Source organism: Notothenia rossii, assembly GCF_949606895.1.
Source record: "Notothenia rossii genome assembly, chromosome: 5".
Lineage (NCBI taxonomy): Eukaryota > Metazoa > Chordata > Actinopteri > Perciformes > Nototheniidae > Notothenia > Notothenia rossii.
The window spans coordinates 55,729,616-55,747,933 of record NC_136903.1 but is presented as its reverse complement, the minus strand read 5'-3'; the positions used below and the strand labels follow the sequence as shown (position 1 = coordinate 55,747,933).

At 41.2% G+C, this 18,318-nt stretch overlaps 1 protein-coding gene and 1 long non-coding RNA gene across 2 annotated transcripts; one reads left to right on the top strand and one right to left on the bottom strand.

The window, feature by feature from the left end:
- Positions 1-5,373: 5,373 nt before the first annotated feature.
- LOC307040781 (uncharacterized protein) lies at positions 5,374-6,616 on the bottom strand. Its single transcript, XM_079683896.1, has 2 exons — positions 6,331-6,616; positions 5,374-5,971 (listed from the first exon to the last, which is right to left on the bottom strand). The coding sequence occupies exon 2, from the start codon at positions 5,823-5,825 to the stop codon at positions 5,475-5,477; it is 351 nt and encodes a 116-aa protein (XP_079540022.1). The 5' UTR covers positions 5,826-5,971; positions 6,331-6,616; the 3' UTR covers positions 5,374-5,474.
- A 173-nt stretch (positions 6,617-6,789) lies between these two features.
- On the top strand, positions 6,790-9,198 carry LOC307040782. Its single transcript, XR_013808609.1, has 3 exons — positions 6,790-7,272; positions 7,445-7,540; positions 8,416-9,198. It is a non-coding gene; the product is annotated as an uncharacterized lncRNA (long non-coding RNA).
- Positions 9,199-18,318: the final 9,120 nt, after the last annotated feature.

Genomic DNA, 18,318 nt, shown 5'->3' with positions numbered 1-18,318 from the left:
ATCAGAGAGGTATCCCAGCCGAGCTACCCAGTCAGCGTCGTCGAACATAGCCATAAGTGGGTGTGTGTGCTCCGACAGAAATGCCCTCACTTCATTGCGTAGCTCGAACAGCCGCTGTAACGTCTTCCCTCGGGATAACCAGCGGTCGTCAGTGTGAAGCAGGAGCTGTTTATGTTCTGACCCACCGTCTTCACAAAGTGACTGAAACAGTCTATGATTCAAAGAGCCTGGACTGTATGAAGTTGATCACTTTTACGGCATCATTCAAAACATCGTTTAACTCTGGACTCATTCTCTTGCTAGCTAATGCTTCTCGGTGAATCATGCAGTGCGTCCATGTAACATCAGGGTTTACCTTTTTTATGTGGGCCATTAATCCATTTACTCTGCCGGTCATCGCCGCAGCGCCGTCTGTGCACACATGAGAGCAGGATTTCCAATCCAGCTTGTGTTGAGAGAAAAATGGTCAATAACGCTAAAAACGTCCTGTCCGGTAGTTCTCCCTGTGAGTTTCTTGCAAAACAGAATGTGCTCGTTCATCTCCAACGTGTCTTTGTAACGCACAAACGCGATCAGTTGTGCTTCCCCACTGACATCCGTTGATTCGTCCAACTGCAAAGCAAACGTACCAGACGCTTTACATTTTTCCACCACTTGGTCAATAATGTCAATTCCCATGTTGTCGATCCGATGGCACACAGTATTATTTGACAACGGCACTTTCTTCAGGACATCCGCTGCTTTCTTATCGAGCATAGTTTCTGCGAGAATTATAGCAGCAGGCAAGATTAGCTCTTCGGCTATGGTAAATGGCTTTTTCGATTTAGCAAAGAGTAGCGACACGGCATAAGATGCCTCCAAGGCCTTGGTTGAGACCGATGTCGCTTTCTTTAGTTTTTCTTGGCTTCGCTTAAATTCAGCCAGCTTTTGGTGGAAAAACTCTGCAGGCTTACCCACACAAGCGGGATGTCTAGTACTAAGGTGCTGATGTAAATGGGATGGTTTCATGCTATTATTAGAAAGCATGTCGCCACAGATGAAACACATTGGCTGCGGTGGCTCTGTAGTTGTGACAGTAAACCCGGAGAGCACATCATAATGTTCACCAAACTGACGATTCTTCACCTTCTCTGTTTTCATTTTCTTGAGAACGGGTTCTCCTGATTCAGCAGTATAACCTGTGCTGTTGTTTCTGGATGAACCGGCTCGACTCAGCCATTGATCCATAATGATTATGTTAACAGAAATTTTGATCTCAATAAACACCAGTGCATTCACTTGATAGGATGTTGATATTTTGCTAGCTAGCAAGAAAACCAGCGCGCCACTACAATGATGATGATGATGTAACACCTGACAGTCCGGCGGGAAGCTGAACGCCGCGCCAATAATAATATATAGCCAGCAAATTATTACTTAATTTGAATGCCCCCAATTTTGGTTAAATTATTACAGATTATGCATTATTCATAGTTTTCCTGTAAAATGTTTAATAAAAAAAAATCTAAAATCAAATCTTTTTTTTTTACTTTTCAAAATCTTTTCACATACCCCCTGGGGACCACCCACGTACCACTAGGGGTACGCGTACCCCCGGTTGGGAAACACTGCACTATACTATAGGCCAGGGCTATTCAATTACACATTCAGTTGGGACAGATTTTATAACTACAAAATTCAGCTGGGCCAGACATTCAGCGGCCTGTAAAAAGCGGGTAGTGACACATTTTAAACCAACACATATTACTGCGATGAAAAACATGCAATTTTTATTCATTGTTCATCTAACAAAGGTACGTCAAAAAGTGCCTAAAAACACAACAAATTAGAATTAATTTAACAGAATCTGAAAAAAAGTACACAGTTGTAGCATTACATTTGTTTGCTTTAGAAGTCAAATATTCAGGTTATGTTTTTTTAACCAGGCACATCACAAAGTGCATTTACTGAATACAATAATAGCAGTCTTAATAAATGTCCTCACATACAAAGAAAACAGCTAAAGAGCTTCAATGCAACACAAAGAGGTAGTACTGTAGCAATACTATTTTTTCACTTTTCAAGTAATAACAAAAAAATCATACGTTTTGGTCACATTTTACCCAGACACATTACAAAGTGCATTTAAATGAATACAGAAAGAACTGTCAAACTCGTCACTGCACAAACCCATAAGAAGGGATACGGGTAACTATATGAATGAATACTACACTACACGTCTACTATAGTAAACTAGGTGCTTACTATCACCTCATTTGTGATTTGTCCTTGCTGACTTTCTCAATGGGAGAAGGGACATTTTTTGTAACAAGAGCAGTGATTTGTGGCTCATAGGATGTCAAGACATTGGTAAAGAGTGCTGTCAGTCAGGGAGCAGCGAGTGCTACTTTTGATTGAGTTCATGTGTGAAAAGCTTGATTCACATGTGTATGTTGATCCAAACATACTGAGCACACAGATCGCTACTTTCTGAACGTTAGGGAACTGCTGTTTTTTGACATCACCCCAAAACTTCGCTGGCCCGTTAGTGCGCTGCATGTCAATAAGTTCCAGTTTATATTTCCCCTTGTCGATGCAGGGGACCACTTCCTTTGCTCTGATTGATACGTCCCCCTCTATTGCAACAGGGAAGGGGTCTCTGGCAAAGCCCATCACCTCTGTGGGCAGAGCAAGTCCATCCAATCGATCGGCAAAATTCTCTTTCAACCTCGCAAAGAAATCTGTCATCACATCCGTGATTTGTGCCGGAGATGTGATGTGTTTGGAGAGCGTCGGAAAATGCAGCATCCGACCCGTGCTCAAGTCGGCCGCGAAAAGGTCCAGCTTAACTTGGATCTGCTCCACAAGATCAATGACCGTTTTGTCTCTGTTTACGCTTCAGAGTTGAGAGAGACATGTTTTAGAGTTGCTATCATAGGACCAACGTTACTACACCGCTAGATGCACTTTAAAAAAACGTGCTGCGTTGAGGTTTGGTGGTTTCTATGCAACGCGGAGTGTTGCGTTCATGGTCTGTACTAGTGTAGGAATTTGGCTAGGGGAGGCTGGGCCACTCGGGAGTTGGTTCTGGGCCGCATCTGGCCCGCGGGCCGCCAGTTGAATAGGCCTCCTATAGGCTATGTTAACCTTTTTAAACTAGTAGGCTAAATGACATGATAAATCATCAACTCACACCTCTTTCACAAAACACCTGCTAATCCATGTAATTAACGAATCATGAGGGACCTGGTAGGCTATATAAGGTCCAGGCACACCTGTGATTTAAATCTCAACAACGAAAAATATATTCAGTGACCACATGAAACAAATTGAGTCATGAAACCCGCTGTAGCATGTGCCTTACGGCAGTGGCAAAAACTTCTGACCAACAACAGGAATCAGGAGAGACGCCGATCCCAGCGCTGGAAAGCGAGAATATTCGCAAAGCCATCCTGCTTCATCTTGAGGTATTTGAGTGTTCGATTACAATTGTTTTAAATAGTTGAAAAATAGCTGGCTTTTTTCATTGGAATACAACAATGGATTAATTTGTTTTGACAGAATATGTATGTGCAGTTTAGTTTGATGGATAAAGGTATTGACCTGTACATTTTATTCTTCCTGCAGGTTCAACACCCACACTCATACAAAAGTTTGAGCAGCAGTTTCCCGGTGCTGGAGCTGTACTTCGGAGAGGGGTGCCTGCTGAAGGACTTCAGGGTGAGCCGAGACTCCTTGGAGGCCTTGATGCGGTGTCTGGGGCCTGAGAGGAGACAGGCCTGGGGACACCACATGACTGTATTGACAACTGTGTACTGGCTGGCACACGGTTTGTCATACAGTGTGGTGTCCCGGGCCTTTCGTAGGATTTCCGGGCTCAGTGCACGACACCCGTGTCCTAAAAAACAGTACCTTATACAAAGAGGCTCTGTACCCTCCACCAGGGTACTTTATTGTGGGAGATGGTGGCTATCCGTGCATTGTACACCCCATAACGGTCGTAACCCCGTATCGGGAGCCACTACAGGGGAGGGTACAGAGCCGCTTCAACGGCTGCCATGCCAAAGCGCGCAGCATCATTGAGCGTGCTTTTGGGATACTGAAGGGGCGATGGAGGTGCCTCCTGTCGAAGGCCTTGGAGGTGAACCACACCTTTGTCCCTGCTGTGGTAACTGCCTGCTGTGTACTGCACAATCTCAGCATTACTGCAGACATGACTGAACTGTTGGAGGAGGAGGAGGAGGAGGAGGAGGAGGAGGAGGAGGTAGAGAGGTCTCCACCTCGTCCTGTGAGGGGGGAGCGAGTCGGACAGGGCCGGAGAGACAGACTGGAAGACCAAATCTCGGCTCCTGACCACAACCCGGTCCAGCTGAACGACCACGATTATTGTTGAGAGGATTATTATTTATGGCCAGTTTTTTTGTTACCCGTTTGTTTTCTTCACCGATGAAAAATGCATTTACTGACCAGATGCATTACTCAGTTATTTTGTTTGTCCATTTACATGCCTTATTTCCAATTTCACGTTGCTCAAGTTTAATTAGAGCAAAGGACTTTACAGACCCATATCTTTATTACAAATTGTATGTGAAATAGGCCATCAAACAATCTCTTAAGAAAGTGTTACGTTTAGTGTTGAAATGTAGTCATGTTCAGTGATAAAATATTGTTATGCTTTGACTGAACTTGAAAAGAAAGAAGAGACATGTGTTAGCAATTTTACTTATGTAGGGTTTGAGCTACATGCAGTAACTTGCCTCAATGTTAATGTATATATTATTTATAATAAAACATCCCTGATATTGCATTTGGATACTTTACACACGGTTGGTTTATGCGCAGAATTATTTGAGTTGGAGATTTAAAAAGCGGAAATCAGTGGCCATGACTTTCTGTATGACTATAGACAGTTATGCCTTGGGTTGCAAAAAGACTTTAAAAACTTTGGCTTTTCAGTCAGGTCACAATCATAAAATGTATATTCAGCTTTGTATAAAATACACATCTCCTTGTATCTTCAGTAAACATGTGTGTTTCTGTAAGTCTAATTGTAAAGAAGGCTTCATGCTTGATGTAACCCTTGTATGGTGTTCGGGTCTGTGGGACCCGTTTATTATTTTTCTAAAGAAAATTGATAATTTATTTTCTCTAACTCACTCAATGGCCTTGGCTCTGCATGTCTCCCTTGAAAAACAGATCAATGATCTCAATGGGATTTCACCTGGATAAATAAAGGATTTGAATTGAATTTTCTGTGAAGAACAGATATCCGAACACATTTTCAGTGACCACCCACTGTACCCCCCCCCCCCCATGTTACATACAGGGTATTCGGGTCTACCAGACCCACGAACACTGGCTGAATAGCAGAAATATGAACACACCACACAAGAGTTAAGGTCAAACTTAAATATGTTTACAAAATGTTGTAACATATATAAATAAAGAATAAATGAACACATCCAAAGTACAGAAAAAAGAAGAAAAAAAAGACACTATTCCTTCCTAACTAGTTCCTCGAAGAGCTTGAGGAATTTGGCGGAGGCTTCCTCCGAGGCTGCCTGTTGGCGGTTGAAGCGGTCCTCCTCCTTGTCCGCCTCTGCCTCCAGGAACTGTAGCAAAGCGCTTTTTCTTTTTTTTCGGGGAGGGGGACTGGCAGAGGTGGATGGCTCAACACACTCCTGGCTGTCCGAGCCAGACTCTGTGGCCTCCTCATCCTCCACTGTGGCCTGGCTCTGGACAGCCTCAGTGGATGTTGAGCCAATGCCAGAAGCCACAGCAGCAGTGGCCGAGTCCATCAGGGTGGGAGGGTCGATGGATGGCCTCCCACCGATGGCCTCATGCATGGCCGTAAAATACGGATCTATTATGTTCCCAATCCAGAAAAATGTCACTCACTCCCAGGCTTTCTTGGCAGTGTGCCTTCGGCCAGTAAAAAGGTTATCGTTCTCGACCCTCACTTTGATGAGGGTCAGAGTGTCTTGCTCTGTCCCTGTGAAAAGACAAAGCAAAAGGTGTAGCTTAAAACTGTTGGAAGATTTACAGACTGTAATGAGCGATGGATTCTAGTGTACAACATAGCCCAAACCAAATGATGGTGCTGAATGCTAAACAAAGTTCTGGTTGATTTAACACTCTTACAAAAAAAATAACGTTTGCACTTTTAAACATCATGGCATGCTTTAGCAGGATTGGGTGTAGTTAAAATGTGGATAAAAACATAAAGAATATCAGGTGAAATGTCAATAAGGAATGCGGTTAGAGGGCTCTAACTGCATACAGACGGGCGGAGTTGGATCGCGCATTTCACTTCTTAAATAACTAATGCAACGTATCATTATCAACACTTACATTTGTGCATTGCTCCCGCCATGGTTTTGAAATGATTCCAGCGGTTTGTCACGCCTATTTTATACCCAACGTTCCCGGAAATGCATCCGCGAAGGAGCCGCGAAGGACCGTGGAGGACCCATCATTGTATCCTCGGTTATAGCTTCTCCAGAGAGCTTCCTCGACGCTCGATCCTCGGTCCTCGAAGTGCATTTAGAGAAATGAGATGTCCTTCAACATGGCGCGCTGAAATTCATTTCCGGGTCACTACCGGAGGACAGAGGAGTCGAGGAGGGGGATTTGACGAAATGAGAAAGGGCCTATATATCTCATTTGGCTCCTCCTCTTCAATGGCGGCTGTGGCGTAATCTTCCGCACTCCTTTCACCAATGTCCGATATCGCACATAACAGAGGATTTTGACATTGTACATTCATATACTTAAACACGCCTCTTCTCCTCATATTCTCTTTCATCACTTTTCATTTCACACATTCTAAACGCTGTAATCAATACTCTAAAAAATACAGAAAATACTTCACGGCTGGTTTGGTTTCCGGTCGTTCCGGATGTTGTCACATGCTACCCACGTCTGTAAACAATAACTTTATTCAATTAAACTGTACCTTCATTCAATATTCAGCAATAATAGTATCTCTACGTCTATATTTGTAGTGTTAAAATCAGTAGGTTTCGGTGTGCATCACTCCATGTCATTTCGCTACTAAATTCACCTCTATAGGAAATGGTAAATTAGCCACATGCTAAATGCTAACCGGAGATGAAGGATTTTCAGAATAAAAGCTTAACAAGTGGTTGTGCACAAGAATTTCTGGTTTTTCAGTATAAAACTGCATTTAAACTGACGGCATGTTTAAGCTACATTATATCATCAAAACATTGATTTTAATTTCTAACAGTAGCTGAAGTTCTGGATCAGCTATTCGCCTGCTATGACCTCCAGGTGAGTCGGTTATGCCTCTTGGTGTTTTATTCTCATACTAGAGTGGATTATCTTTGTCAAAATGTTAATCTCTTCAGTCATGGAAGAAGAGCCCTTTCTTGTGATATCAATTGTTGTGTGGCTATACTGTTTAGCATCCAAAGTAAAACAAAGAGAGGTTCTCACACTCAAGGAGCAAGGTGACGTCCATGTCTGACGTGCTGCTGTCCTCCGTGCTCTGCCTGCATATCTGCATGAAGATGACTCCACGTTTCTGAGGCTGTGGCATGTAAGTCAGCATAATAACTGTTTTGAATGTATGTGACAGATCATCAAAAAATATAGTTTACCTTGTTACATTGTGTCAGGGGCTCTATCGCAGGAAGACAATTATTTGAATTTTTATAGTGAAACAATTATAATAAATTATAGATTTAATAATAATAATTTCAATTTCTATAGCGCCTTTCACGAAACCCAAGGACGCTTTACATTTAGTTTGAACAAGTATGAACTGTCCTGGTGTCATCAAAGCTTGATTCTGTCACTGAGGTGTTGTTAATCAAACATTATCTCTTGTGTTGCTCACATCCCATTCAGGTTCTAGTTCCAAGATTTGAATATTGCCATAAGAATTGTAATTATTGTAAGGTACACAATGGACATGTTGAATATAATCTCCCTTTACTTCAACACTTCAGAAGTGTTGAATATGATTTCTACTTTAGGATTTACTTGAAATTAAGCTCTTTAGGTTTCAGTGTAAAAAATGGGCTCACGTGATTTAATAAAATACACAATCAAGAGAGGGCTTTCTTTCCTGCAGCATCAGTGTTCATTACAAAATAATCTAGTGTTCCCCATATTTTTTTGTATGTGTAGTAGGTAGGGATTCATTTATACTGTAAATATATATTCAGTTGCCAGTTTATTAGATACAACTAGCTCATAGTAACAGTCTGATACAGTGATAAAATACATCCTACCCTTATGAAGGTTATAAATGTTTAAAGCATTTATGTCAACTGATTAGTTATTTTGGAGGCTGACGTTTCTGGTGCTGTAACATTATATTGTGCAATGCTAATAGACGTTTCCTTAAACCCACATTATGCACAAAACATAAGGTTATTTGATGTGATATGTCACTGATGTATTTTTCAGAAAACACATTTCTCATGATCAGTGCCAGGTCAACAGACACCACGCTCTTCTGCCCAGAGAGGATCGCTGTTGTCATTGAGGGTAACAGAGTTATCGAACTCCCCACACTGGCTGACTCATTCATCCTGCTTTTTGCACTGACCTTTGCCCTGCATCTGAGCTACCCAAAAGACTTGGCCAACACTTTCGACTTCACCCAGAAAGTGTTGATGGGCCTGGGTGAGGGGAACTTAAAGACGTTAAAGCTCAGGGTGTTGAGCCTGAAAAAGCTTTTGGCAGTTTAATCCTACCAACAAAGTTGCACTTTAACACACACACACACACACACACACACACACACACACACACACACACACACACACACACACACACACACACACACACACACACACACACACACACACACACACACACACACACACACACACACACACACACACACACACACAAAGAATACACACACACACACACAAAGAATACACACATACACACACACTCTGTTTACATCCTGCTGCTTTACATCTGTGTTCTGTTGTGTTCATTGACAGATTTGTTACTGTTCAGCTTCAAGTTGAAGGACTGTTCGTAGATGTTGTTTTATACTTTTATATGTATTGGGTCTTTATGGTCCATGTGTTAAATTAATACGCAGCTCTGTTCCTGAAAATTGTGTTCACTCATAAGTGATGGTTACAATACACACAGATATTTCTCAAGGACCTAGCACTGTTTGTAAGGTGTTTTTTTTTATTATTTAAAAGAGTTAAATATATTGAATTTGTATTGTGCTAAAATGCATTGTTCTTTTATAGTGGAAATGGAATGTTGGCAATTTGCCAAAGCTGTTCAAATTATCAATAAATGCATTTTTTATATATACGGTGTGTTTGGAGATAATTCATTACACTATTATACATTATTATTATTATATTCTATTTAGCCCAACAATATAGTTAATTTCAATCAATAGCTTGGGTCAAATGAACAACCCAGCACATGGGTTAAAATGATCCAGCCCAGCACATGGGTTAAGACAACCCAGCGCGTGTTCTGTCCTATAGTGACTCAGCAGCTGGGTTATGAATGATTGGGTTATGTTTTAACCCATAGTTTTAAGAGTGTACAGTCTACTGTATGATGCTGACCAGTGTTTCCTTGGTAACAATCAATTACAACAATCAATCGTAATATGTTTTTCATAAGTTGTTTACAAAATTATGGAGCCAGCAATAAAGGAGTAGGCTACATGTTGTACATACCATAGATGGCACTACTATAACACCATATATACTTTTTTTGTTATTTAATCCTGAACTGCTACATTCTTCCAAAAGGCTTATATTTGTTTAGATTTTCTAAACAATGTATACATGGATATTTATTTCTATGCATTAGACAAGACTTTAACACAAGTTATCAATTCTAGGTACCATTGATGCATAAAACGATGAGGAATACTGGAAGGAAACAAAGCCAACAAAACGATATCTGAAACACAAGAAACATTAGCATCCACAGTGAGTTTAAGGACAAACCACCTGCAGAGGCATGATTTCATAACTAAAGGCTAGGTAGACTATTTACAGTGTACAGTAACAGTTTATTAGTGGGTACCAGATAAATTAAAAAAACTCTTAATGGAGCACTTGAGGGTGAATCAAATGTTTCTGGCTTGATGTTCATTACATTTTTGATCCATTGATAAAATGATATAAATTAACATGAGTGTTGTAGATTTCATAAACTGATTCATAATTGAATAACTAGCCACCACATATTTAAAAAATGAACTATCAACCAATAATTTATTTTGAATCTTTGAGGCTGATTTCCTGTAAAGACCAGGCTGCAGTTACATGCACGTCCACAGCATGGCAGTGTTGGACCAAAAACACACTAAGTGATTCTAACTGAGTTATTGTTTCAGCTGCCATAGACTTAGCTGGAAAATATATTATAGAAAAAGAAAATCAGTGAAAAAGCAAACAGTCTTTACATTTTTTACATTTTCCACTGCCAAAACCCTCAAATTGACTTATAAATGCCAAACAAAAGTTGTTTTTACATTTTGAATTATTTTCAAAATGTAATACCAAATAACAGAGAGAACAGTGAGATATAGGAAAGAACAGTCAAATTCAAAGAAATTAGTATCGGTTAAGGATTTACTTGATGGTTAAATGAGAAATTAAGCTCCTTTAAATCTCGAACTTCTGGTTAAATATTGAGAATAAACAAGCTAGGGAAAGCAGCATTGAAATATTTCAACAATCCATTATTACTGATACAAATTTTTGACAGCTTGTTCATGAATGTGGACACGTCTTGAATAGGAGAAGTGAACGTAAACACAGATCATAGCTGACTCTTCCCCGACCAAAGTAAATATTGGACCCATTTTTGCACAAGCTACATATCCTCCAGACATTCTGACACTAAAATTTAATATTTTCAAGCAGAAAAATCAGGAGAAATTCATTTTTTCAAGACCCATTTGTCTGATTTGTTTGTTTCACCAACAAAATCTAACATTGGCTAGCCTTAGCAAACTAATATTGAAATGCTGAACATCTGGGTTAGCTGGGTAGATATCTAATATTAGCACATTTAAATACCAATACCCTACAAAACGCACATTTAGGAGACAGGAAGTACCATTTCAAACCATTGGCACCAATTGTATTGCGCTATATTTTACTTACTTACTAGTGTATAGTATCTATCTATCTATGGACCAAACCTGCTCCAGCTGTCCAATGCTGCGTCTATGGCTTTTCCAAAGAAGTTTAGATTTGACCACGGCAAGCACGAAGAAAGCATCAACGTTCCTCTGCGCGACTGCATCATGGATATATAAAGAGAACATTGCCATCCTCATCCAAACATGCTCAAGTAATATCACTAGCTTAGGAAAAAACGACATGAAGCTAAATTTGATACATTTACCAAAACGCCCAAAACAACCCGAGTTCCCTCCCCCTCACTTCCCGCCGCTTGGAGAAAACTTCACTTCACAAAAAAAAGCTATAGGGAATGGTAAAGTGACATCCTCGATGGCAAGACTCCCATCTTTAGAGGATACTAGCAACCGCAACCTATATACCTTAACCAGCGGGGAAGCTGTAACTTCTTCCGATGAAAATCCCAGAAAGCAAAGCGGTTCCAATTCCCTAATAGCCTACATATTGATTGCTAGTTTATTATTCTTAAATCCATGGTGAATTAATATTAAAAGATTAATATAACAGTGACTAATGTCTGCATAACTGTGATTGTCTGTTATTTAAAAAAAGCGTTATTTTCATCGATGTACTTTGAAAAAGAGCATCTATGAATCTGCTGGTGACTCTGACTCTGCTTCGATGCTTTCGTCATGCACAAGTGGGCGTGTTCAAATCTAAACTTGGTTGGGAAAGAAGAAGCATTTATAGTTAACATGCGGAATTTTCTGCAGGCAATGTGCAGATTCAGGCTGCGGAGATCTAGAATAGGTCTGAATTCCCCTGTCTTCTTGAGAACCAGGAAGTACATGGAATAAAGACAGTTTTCTCTGTGCTGAGGGTGCACAACAGACACCGCCTGTTTTTTGCACCAGGGCCTGAATCTCTGCCGAGAGGAAACCCATCTCCTCCTGGGATGATAGATTTACCTCTCGCATGCCTTTGAATTGAGGTGGGATGCTGCAAAACTGGAGTGAATAACCCTGTTTTAGCGTCCTGTCCATCCACTTTGTTAACACATAGCTGAGTTTCCATTCCCCATAACATTGTGTTAGGGGACAAGCCCTCAGCTGCGGGGCCCCAGCTATGAAGCTGTGGTACTCCCTGGTGACCCTTTCCGCCGCAAAACTCCCCGTGAAGGGAAGTTCTGCCCATGGAGGGTCGACACAGAAAGCCATTCCCTATGTCTCACCGTCGCCCTGCGCTCCCTCGCCTGCAGGGAAGCCCGTGGAGGAGCGTGCTGCGGCGCCTGAGGAGGAGCCAGCGGTAGCATGCGGCTAAGCTGCACCATCTCCTCCTCTAGGCGGCTGAACCGATGGGTGACCGAGGATATCGATCCGAAGAGCCCCTCCGTGGACAAGGGGGCTCCAAGGAGATCCTCTCGGTCCTTCTTGGATAGGGCGGTGAGTCCTAGCCACACGTGACGCGAGGACACTGTGGCCAAGGACATCACCCGCCCTGCTGCGGCGGCCCCTCCATGGATCAGATTGTTCATCTGACCGATGCAGCGGATAATCGCTCCAGTCCTGAGGCGGGCGGGGGCGTCTGCTTGAGGGGTAATCAAGGAAAAGCCCAACACGCCGAGATGATTGGCCGCAGCCACCATCTGTGCTCCGAGCGTAAACATTTTGTCCAAATGTTCCAGGGTGTCTCGGTCCTGCAGCAGCGGGGGCAGGGTTTCTTTCCCTCCGCCCAACCAGCTGCCTGCGGAAGCAGATGGGCCGCCAGGCTTTCATCGAGGGGGGGCACACCGCGACACGCCGTGTCCGAGCGGCCCTGCACCCTGATGATACCCATCATGGCTGCTACTGGGGCCTGCGTCTTCTATGGCCGCCGCCACGTTGCCTCCACGTCGCCGGACGCGCAGACCTGTGTGCTAGACCCTCCTGGCCGCCGGAGCCGAAGGTGTCAGACCACGAGGCGTCCTCGTCGTCCTCCCCCTCCGCGAACGCGGCCACCCGGCCTCTCGGGAGGGTTAACTCGAATGGCACCTCATCAAGTTCATCCATCTCGACCACCTCGAGGTCCTGATCCTCCACCTGTGGGCCGAACTTCACCCGGAAATGCTCGCCACGGTGCCGGTGGCTCAGCTGGGGGATCATGCGGCAGACATTACAGGCCGGTGACTGGTTTAGGCCCTCCTCGGCATGGTTCGGCCAGCTCAGGCGGTGCGGGTCAGCCCCCGCGATCAGGCCAGGGCATGTCGTGCAGGTTCGGTGTTCGAGGAGTGTTTATATGCTGCTTTCAATCTCTTTCACGTCTTGCTCAGTGTTCACTTCCGCTCGCTGAAGAGAAAGGGAAGTGAACAAGGCGAGGCCTCCTTTTATACGGTGAGATGTGCGCGCATTCAGGTAGGGCCGCCCCGTATTTACCCTTGCTCAGTCATCTTAAATTCTATTTTGATGTTCCCGGTTAATAGATTTGACTGTGAAACTCTAAACTAAAGGCAGTGTGTCACTTTTTATCGTGCTGCTGAGAGGTCGAATGAAAGCTTTTCTTCTGAAATGACATGCACACATTTATAAAAAAGGCACCTCGTCTGACAAAATGATTGATGGGATCTAATTAAATATTATGACTTATTTTTCAAAGGACATCAGGTCACATGCAGCTGCACTAGGCAACTTCTCCTTTTGGCAACTCTGAGGTGGAAAGGATTTAATGTGATGCCAGTAAAGTGCACAGGGCGCACTCATGTTCAGAAACGCATTGAGTCTGTGAGGTTTCCTGTCAAGAAAACCAAGAAAAGAAAAGTAAAAGACAACAAATTGTGCAGCTTTCTTTGGAGTAATGGTTTACTATAGAGACAGCTGAGATTCAGCACCTGTGAGTGAAGCTCTTCACTGCCAATGTCATAATTAGATTAAACAGCGCCGCAATTAGTCTTGATTGAGTTCTCTTCTCTTTATTTGAATTTAGCTTACAGAGAGGTTTTAATGTTTTAAATAAAATGACCATTGATGCAAAGTTAAAAGCGAGGGCATCAGTGACATTGTGTTTATTGATTTCCTTTTTTGCACTGTTTAATAATACACAAACATAACAGATTAAACAATATTCAGTGCAGAAAGGTCTAAAACCCACTAGTCTTATTTTAACAAAATAAATATTGAAAAAAACAACAACAATAAAATACAAATGTATTGTAAAAAGAAAAAAAATGTGATTGTGTATGATTATATGTAGCCTTGAATAACAAACGTGTTCATACCATTATCTACCCTTGTAATGCGTCTGAGTTTTAGTTGATCTTACCTGACCAATAACTAGACAGATTAAATAAATCGCTAATTTTAGATGTGTTGGTGATATACAGCTCTGGAAAAAAAGAGACCGCTGCAGCATTATCAGTTTCTCTGTTTTTACTATTTATAGAGTGTTGGACTAAAATTAACATGTATTTATTTTGATACAACATTTCTTTGTGATGCAATTCAAAAGACACTGGAAGGAAATGGCTGCCATACATGTTGAGATGTAGAGATTATTAAATTACATTACATTACATTTAACTGACCCTTTTATCCCAAGCGACTGAGCCTAATATACCATGAAGATACAAACGAAATTTGTTGATATATTCACTTCGAATAATCAAAAACGGAAGAACAAAAAACATTGAAGTGCACGTGCTGGAGTGAATGGTTTAACCAGGTCCTGGCAAGGCCGGATTAGTACCTCCAGGGGCCCCTGGGCACTGAGAGCTTATGGCCCCCCCCCCCCCCCCCCAACCCACGTACCAACAAGTAACACCACGCCTACCCAATCATACCAACATGATCAATATTTAGAATTTTCAGTCAATCTGGCATGTCAAATCGCGCACCTATTTGTCAAAAGCAGGGACGCAGCCACATAGTTCAACCAGAGTATGTCTAGCCTTTCGCCCTTTTAGTCAAAAATCACAAGACAAAGATACAATGGATAAGATCCCAAGACAGTGTATGGCTCAGGAATACCTAGGTAATATCACTCAAAACCTCAGAGCAGCACCCCACTTAATGCCAAAATATGACTGGCTGGCTGTACAAGTATACAAGGAGTTTTATTAGTTACAAACATTGAGAGTTAAAAAATTAAAATATGTAGTGAAATGGTGTGGTTGCTCAACTAAGTGATATAGTATATGCGATGAAAAAGTGTGTGTGTGTGTGTGTGTGTGTGTGTGCGTGTGTGTGTGCATGTGTGTGTGTGTGCATGTGTGTGTGCATGTGTGTGTGTGTGTGTGTGTGTGTGTGTGTGTGTGTGTGTGTGTGTGTGTGTGTGTGTGTGTCACTCAAAAAACAGATTCTTGGTCCACATAAATATGAATCAATATTTTCAGATATAATATAACTGAAATCTGTCAAATATAAAGTGGATTTGTTCAAGCAATTAAACACAACGTGAATATGTTAAATATAAACTGAACAGTTTATTCTATTAAATCCCATAAAGGGGAGGCAGACCCTGAAGGGAGGTAACGCGCATGCGCAAAGCATGACGTTACTGACGTTGACTGTTCACACTGGACGTAGACTTGGTGTTTTCTACCCGCTTGACTTGGCGTTTCAACCTACACCGTCGATCGACGGACTTTAGGTAAGTCTAATTGTTTAATATTCCGCTGCTTAACCATACGTTATTGAAGATGAACAGTTATTTTAACGTGTTTATGCTATACGAATAGAATTGTCTGCATGTGTATATTCGTCGTGCAGTTAGGTTCGCGCCACAATGCTGGCTGGCTAGCTAGCGAAACGAGGCCTAGCTAGTTGGGTGCTGCTTGTACTAAGCATGAACCAGAGCCAGCAGCACCTTTTGTGCGTCGTTGCCCTCCAAACATAAGCCCGAATGCCCTATTAGGAGGGCTATGTATGTTTCTGTCGCTTAGGTTGCGTCAATAATTACAGTAGTAGTTTAGCCTTAGCCACTGTACTTCCGGTCTGTCTCAATGCGATGATCGCAGCACAGATACACCCGGAAATTCGTGAGAGTTAGTAATTCAAGTTACATTGGAGTTCTTTTCGTGCCGTATTTTTAGCTAATACTTTCTTATATCAACTCCACTCTTCGTTAGTCCATGACATAAGGCTTAGCTATAGCTGTAGCTCGAGCCAGACAGAAAGAGAGTAGAGTTAGGATAGGAAAGAAAAAATAAAGGCATAAATACATGGATGAAAATAAATAAATGTAAGACATATTGGAGCCCTCTTAATTTACCAACTTCTATTAATGCATTTATGTACTTGATTTATATATATAAATATATATATATATATTCATGAATTACTCATGTATTTGTGCTTTATTTTACTATTTATTTCAATGTTATTTTTCTTCCAATTTGTCTTCATTCACTCAAGTATTTATTTACTCCTGCAATTATGTATACTATTAATTATTTCCCTATTCCCTCTTATAGTTATTGGAGCATTCATTTTAGCATTTATTTATTTAGTGATTATTTGATTGATTTATTGATGCTTGTCATGTTGTTGTCCTCCATACTAGGGTTGGTGTGAATAATCAAATATGACATAATACTAATTAGTGATTAAAAACCGACATTTTCTACCAAGTAGCATCATTTTTAAATCAAGCTGCTGCTCTGCATCACAGAAATCCAGCAGAGGCCTTATTTATTAACATAATATTTCAATATCTGGCTAGTTTGCTGCATTGTTCTACAATGCCAAGGAATAGATTATTCCTCACCTTTGGAAACTAACCTTGTGCTATTTTTGTTATAGATCTAGGAGCTAAATCAACATTGTGGATGGGCAACCTCTATATAGGTAAGTCATTTGAACGTGATGCAATAATTTCATTTCTTATACTTGATAGCATTGAGAAGTCTTTGAAACTTTTCTTTTTTTTTCTTTTTTCGGTGTAATATGTGAATGGGCGTGTGGCAATGTAAGGTGTGTGGAAAGTCTGTAGCAAGTAGATACGAGCTGCTTAAACATGGCAAATTAAAACATCATGGGAACAGGTTCCGGCATCCTTGCCCATACACTAATTGCCCCTGCACATTTAGATTGTGGAACAGTCTTTTGAGTCATATATACCGTAGTCATAAAACCGAAACATCTCCAAAGCCATCTGAGTTGTCTACATTTTCATGTCAGTTGTGTGCTTGTCCTGAGCTTTCAAATGAACAAGCTTATTTCAGTCATGTAAATGAACATCTACCGAGAAATGAAACTGTAACATGCATGTTTAAAGATTGTGTTTTTAAAACTAACATCTACAATACATTTCATACTCATAAATACAGGAAACATAATCCCCATATTTTAAGTGATTTCAAAGCTGAGGTTGTTACTGTAGTTGTTGGATTAATTGAATCTGACAATTCTGTTATTGATGGTGCTGCAGATGCAGATGTAGAATCTGATACTTGTATAGATGCACATGGTTGTTTTGATACTGAAGATCTACCCAAGGTTATTGATCAGAAAATTGCCTCTGTTTTACTGAAATTAGAACACATTTTGTTTGTACCGGCAACTGCAATTGATGAATTACTGCAGGAATTACACTTTTTGTTAAGCTTCTCATCTGTTCCGATAACCTTTAACGGCCTATCGGACATTTTTAAAAACCACTGTGTTGAAATTGATGAGTCCATTGTCAAAGAGCTTGCTCAAGAAGTGTGTAAATCTAATCCCTTGACCAAAGCCTTTGCAAAAGACGGCCCCCTTGCTACATCTTTCAAAAGAAAAAAGTATTACAAAGAATATTTCAGTGTGGTAAATCCAGTTGAGTACATCCTTGATCCTAAGAGTAAAAGAACATATCAGTATATTCCTATATTGCGTTCTTTGCAGCATCTGTTAAGTAACAGTGACATACTAAAAATTGTAATTCACACACACGAGACACAGAAAAGTACACAGTGTTTAGGGCAGTATAAGTCGATAAGAGATGGAATTTACTCAAAAGAAAATGGCCTTTTTACTGGGGAGGATTTGAAATTATCATAATCAATATATGTTGATGACTTTGAGGTGTGCAACCCCATAGGTACGTCCAGAAAAACTCATAAACTTTGTGGTGTGTATTGGATTTTGAATAATTTACCACCTGGATCTCACTCAGCTCTTTCTTCCATCTACTTAGCTGTATTATGCAAGACTATTGATGTGAAAGAGTACGGATATGAACACATTTTAGATCCCCTTTTACAAGACTTGGTCAT

Excerpts from the sequence above, each read along its gene's own strand:
- LOC307040781 (XM_079683896.1), bottom strand. The coding sequence starts at position 5,825 with ATGCATGAGGCCATCGGTGGGAGGCCATCCATCGACCCTCCCACCCTG.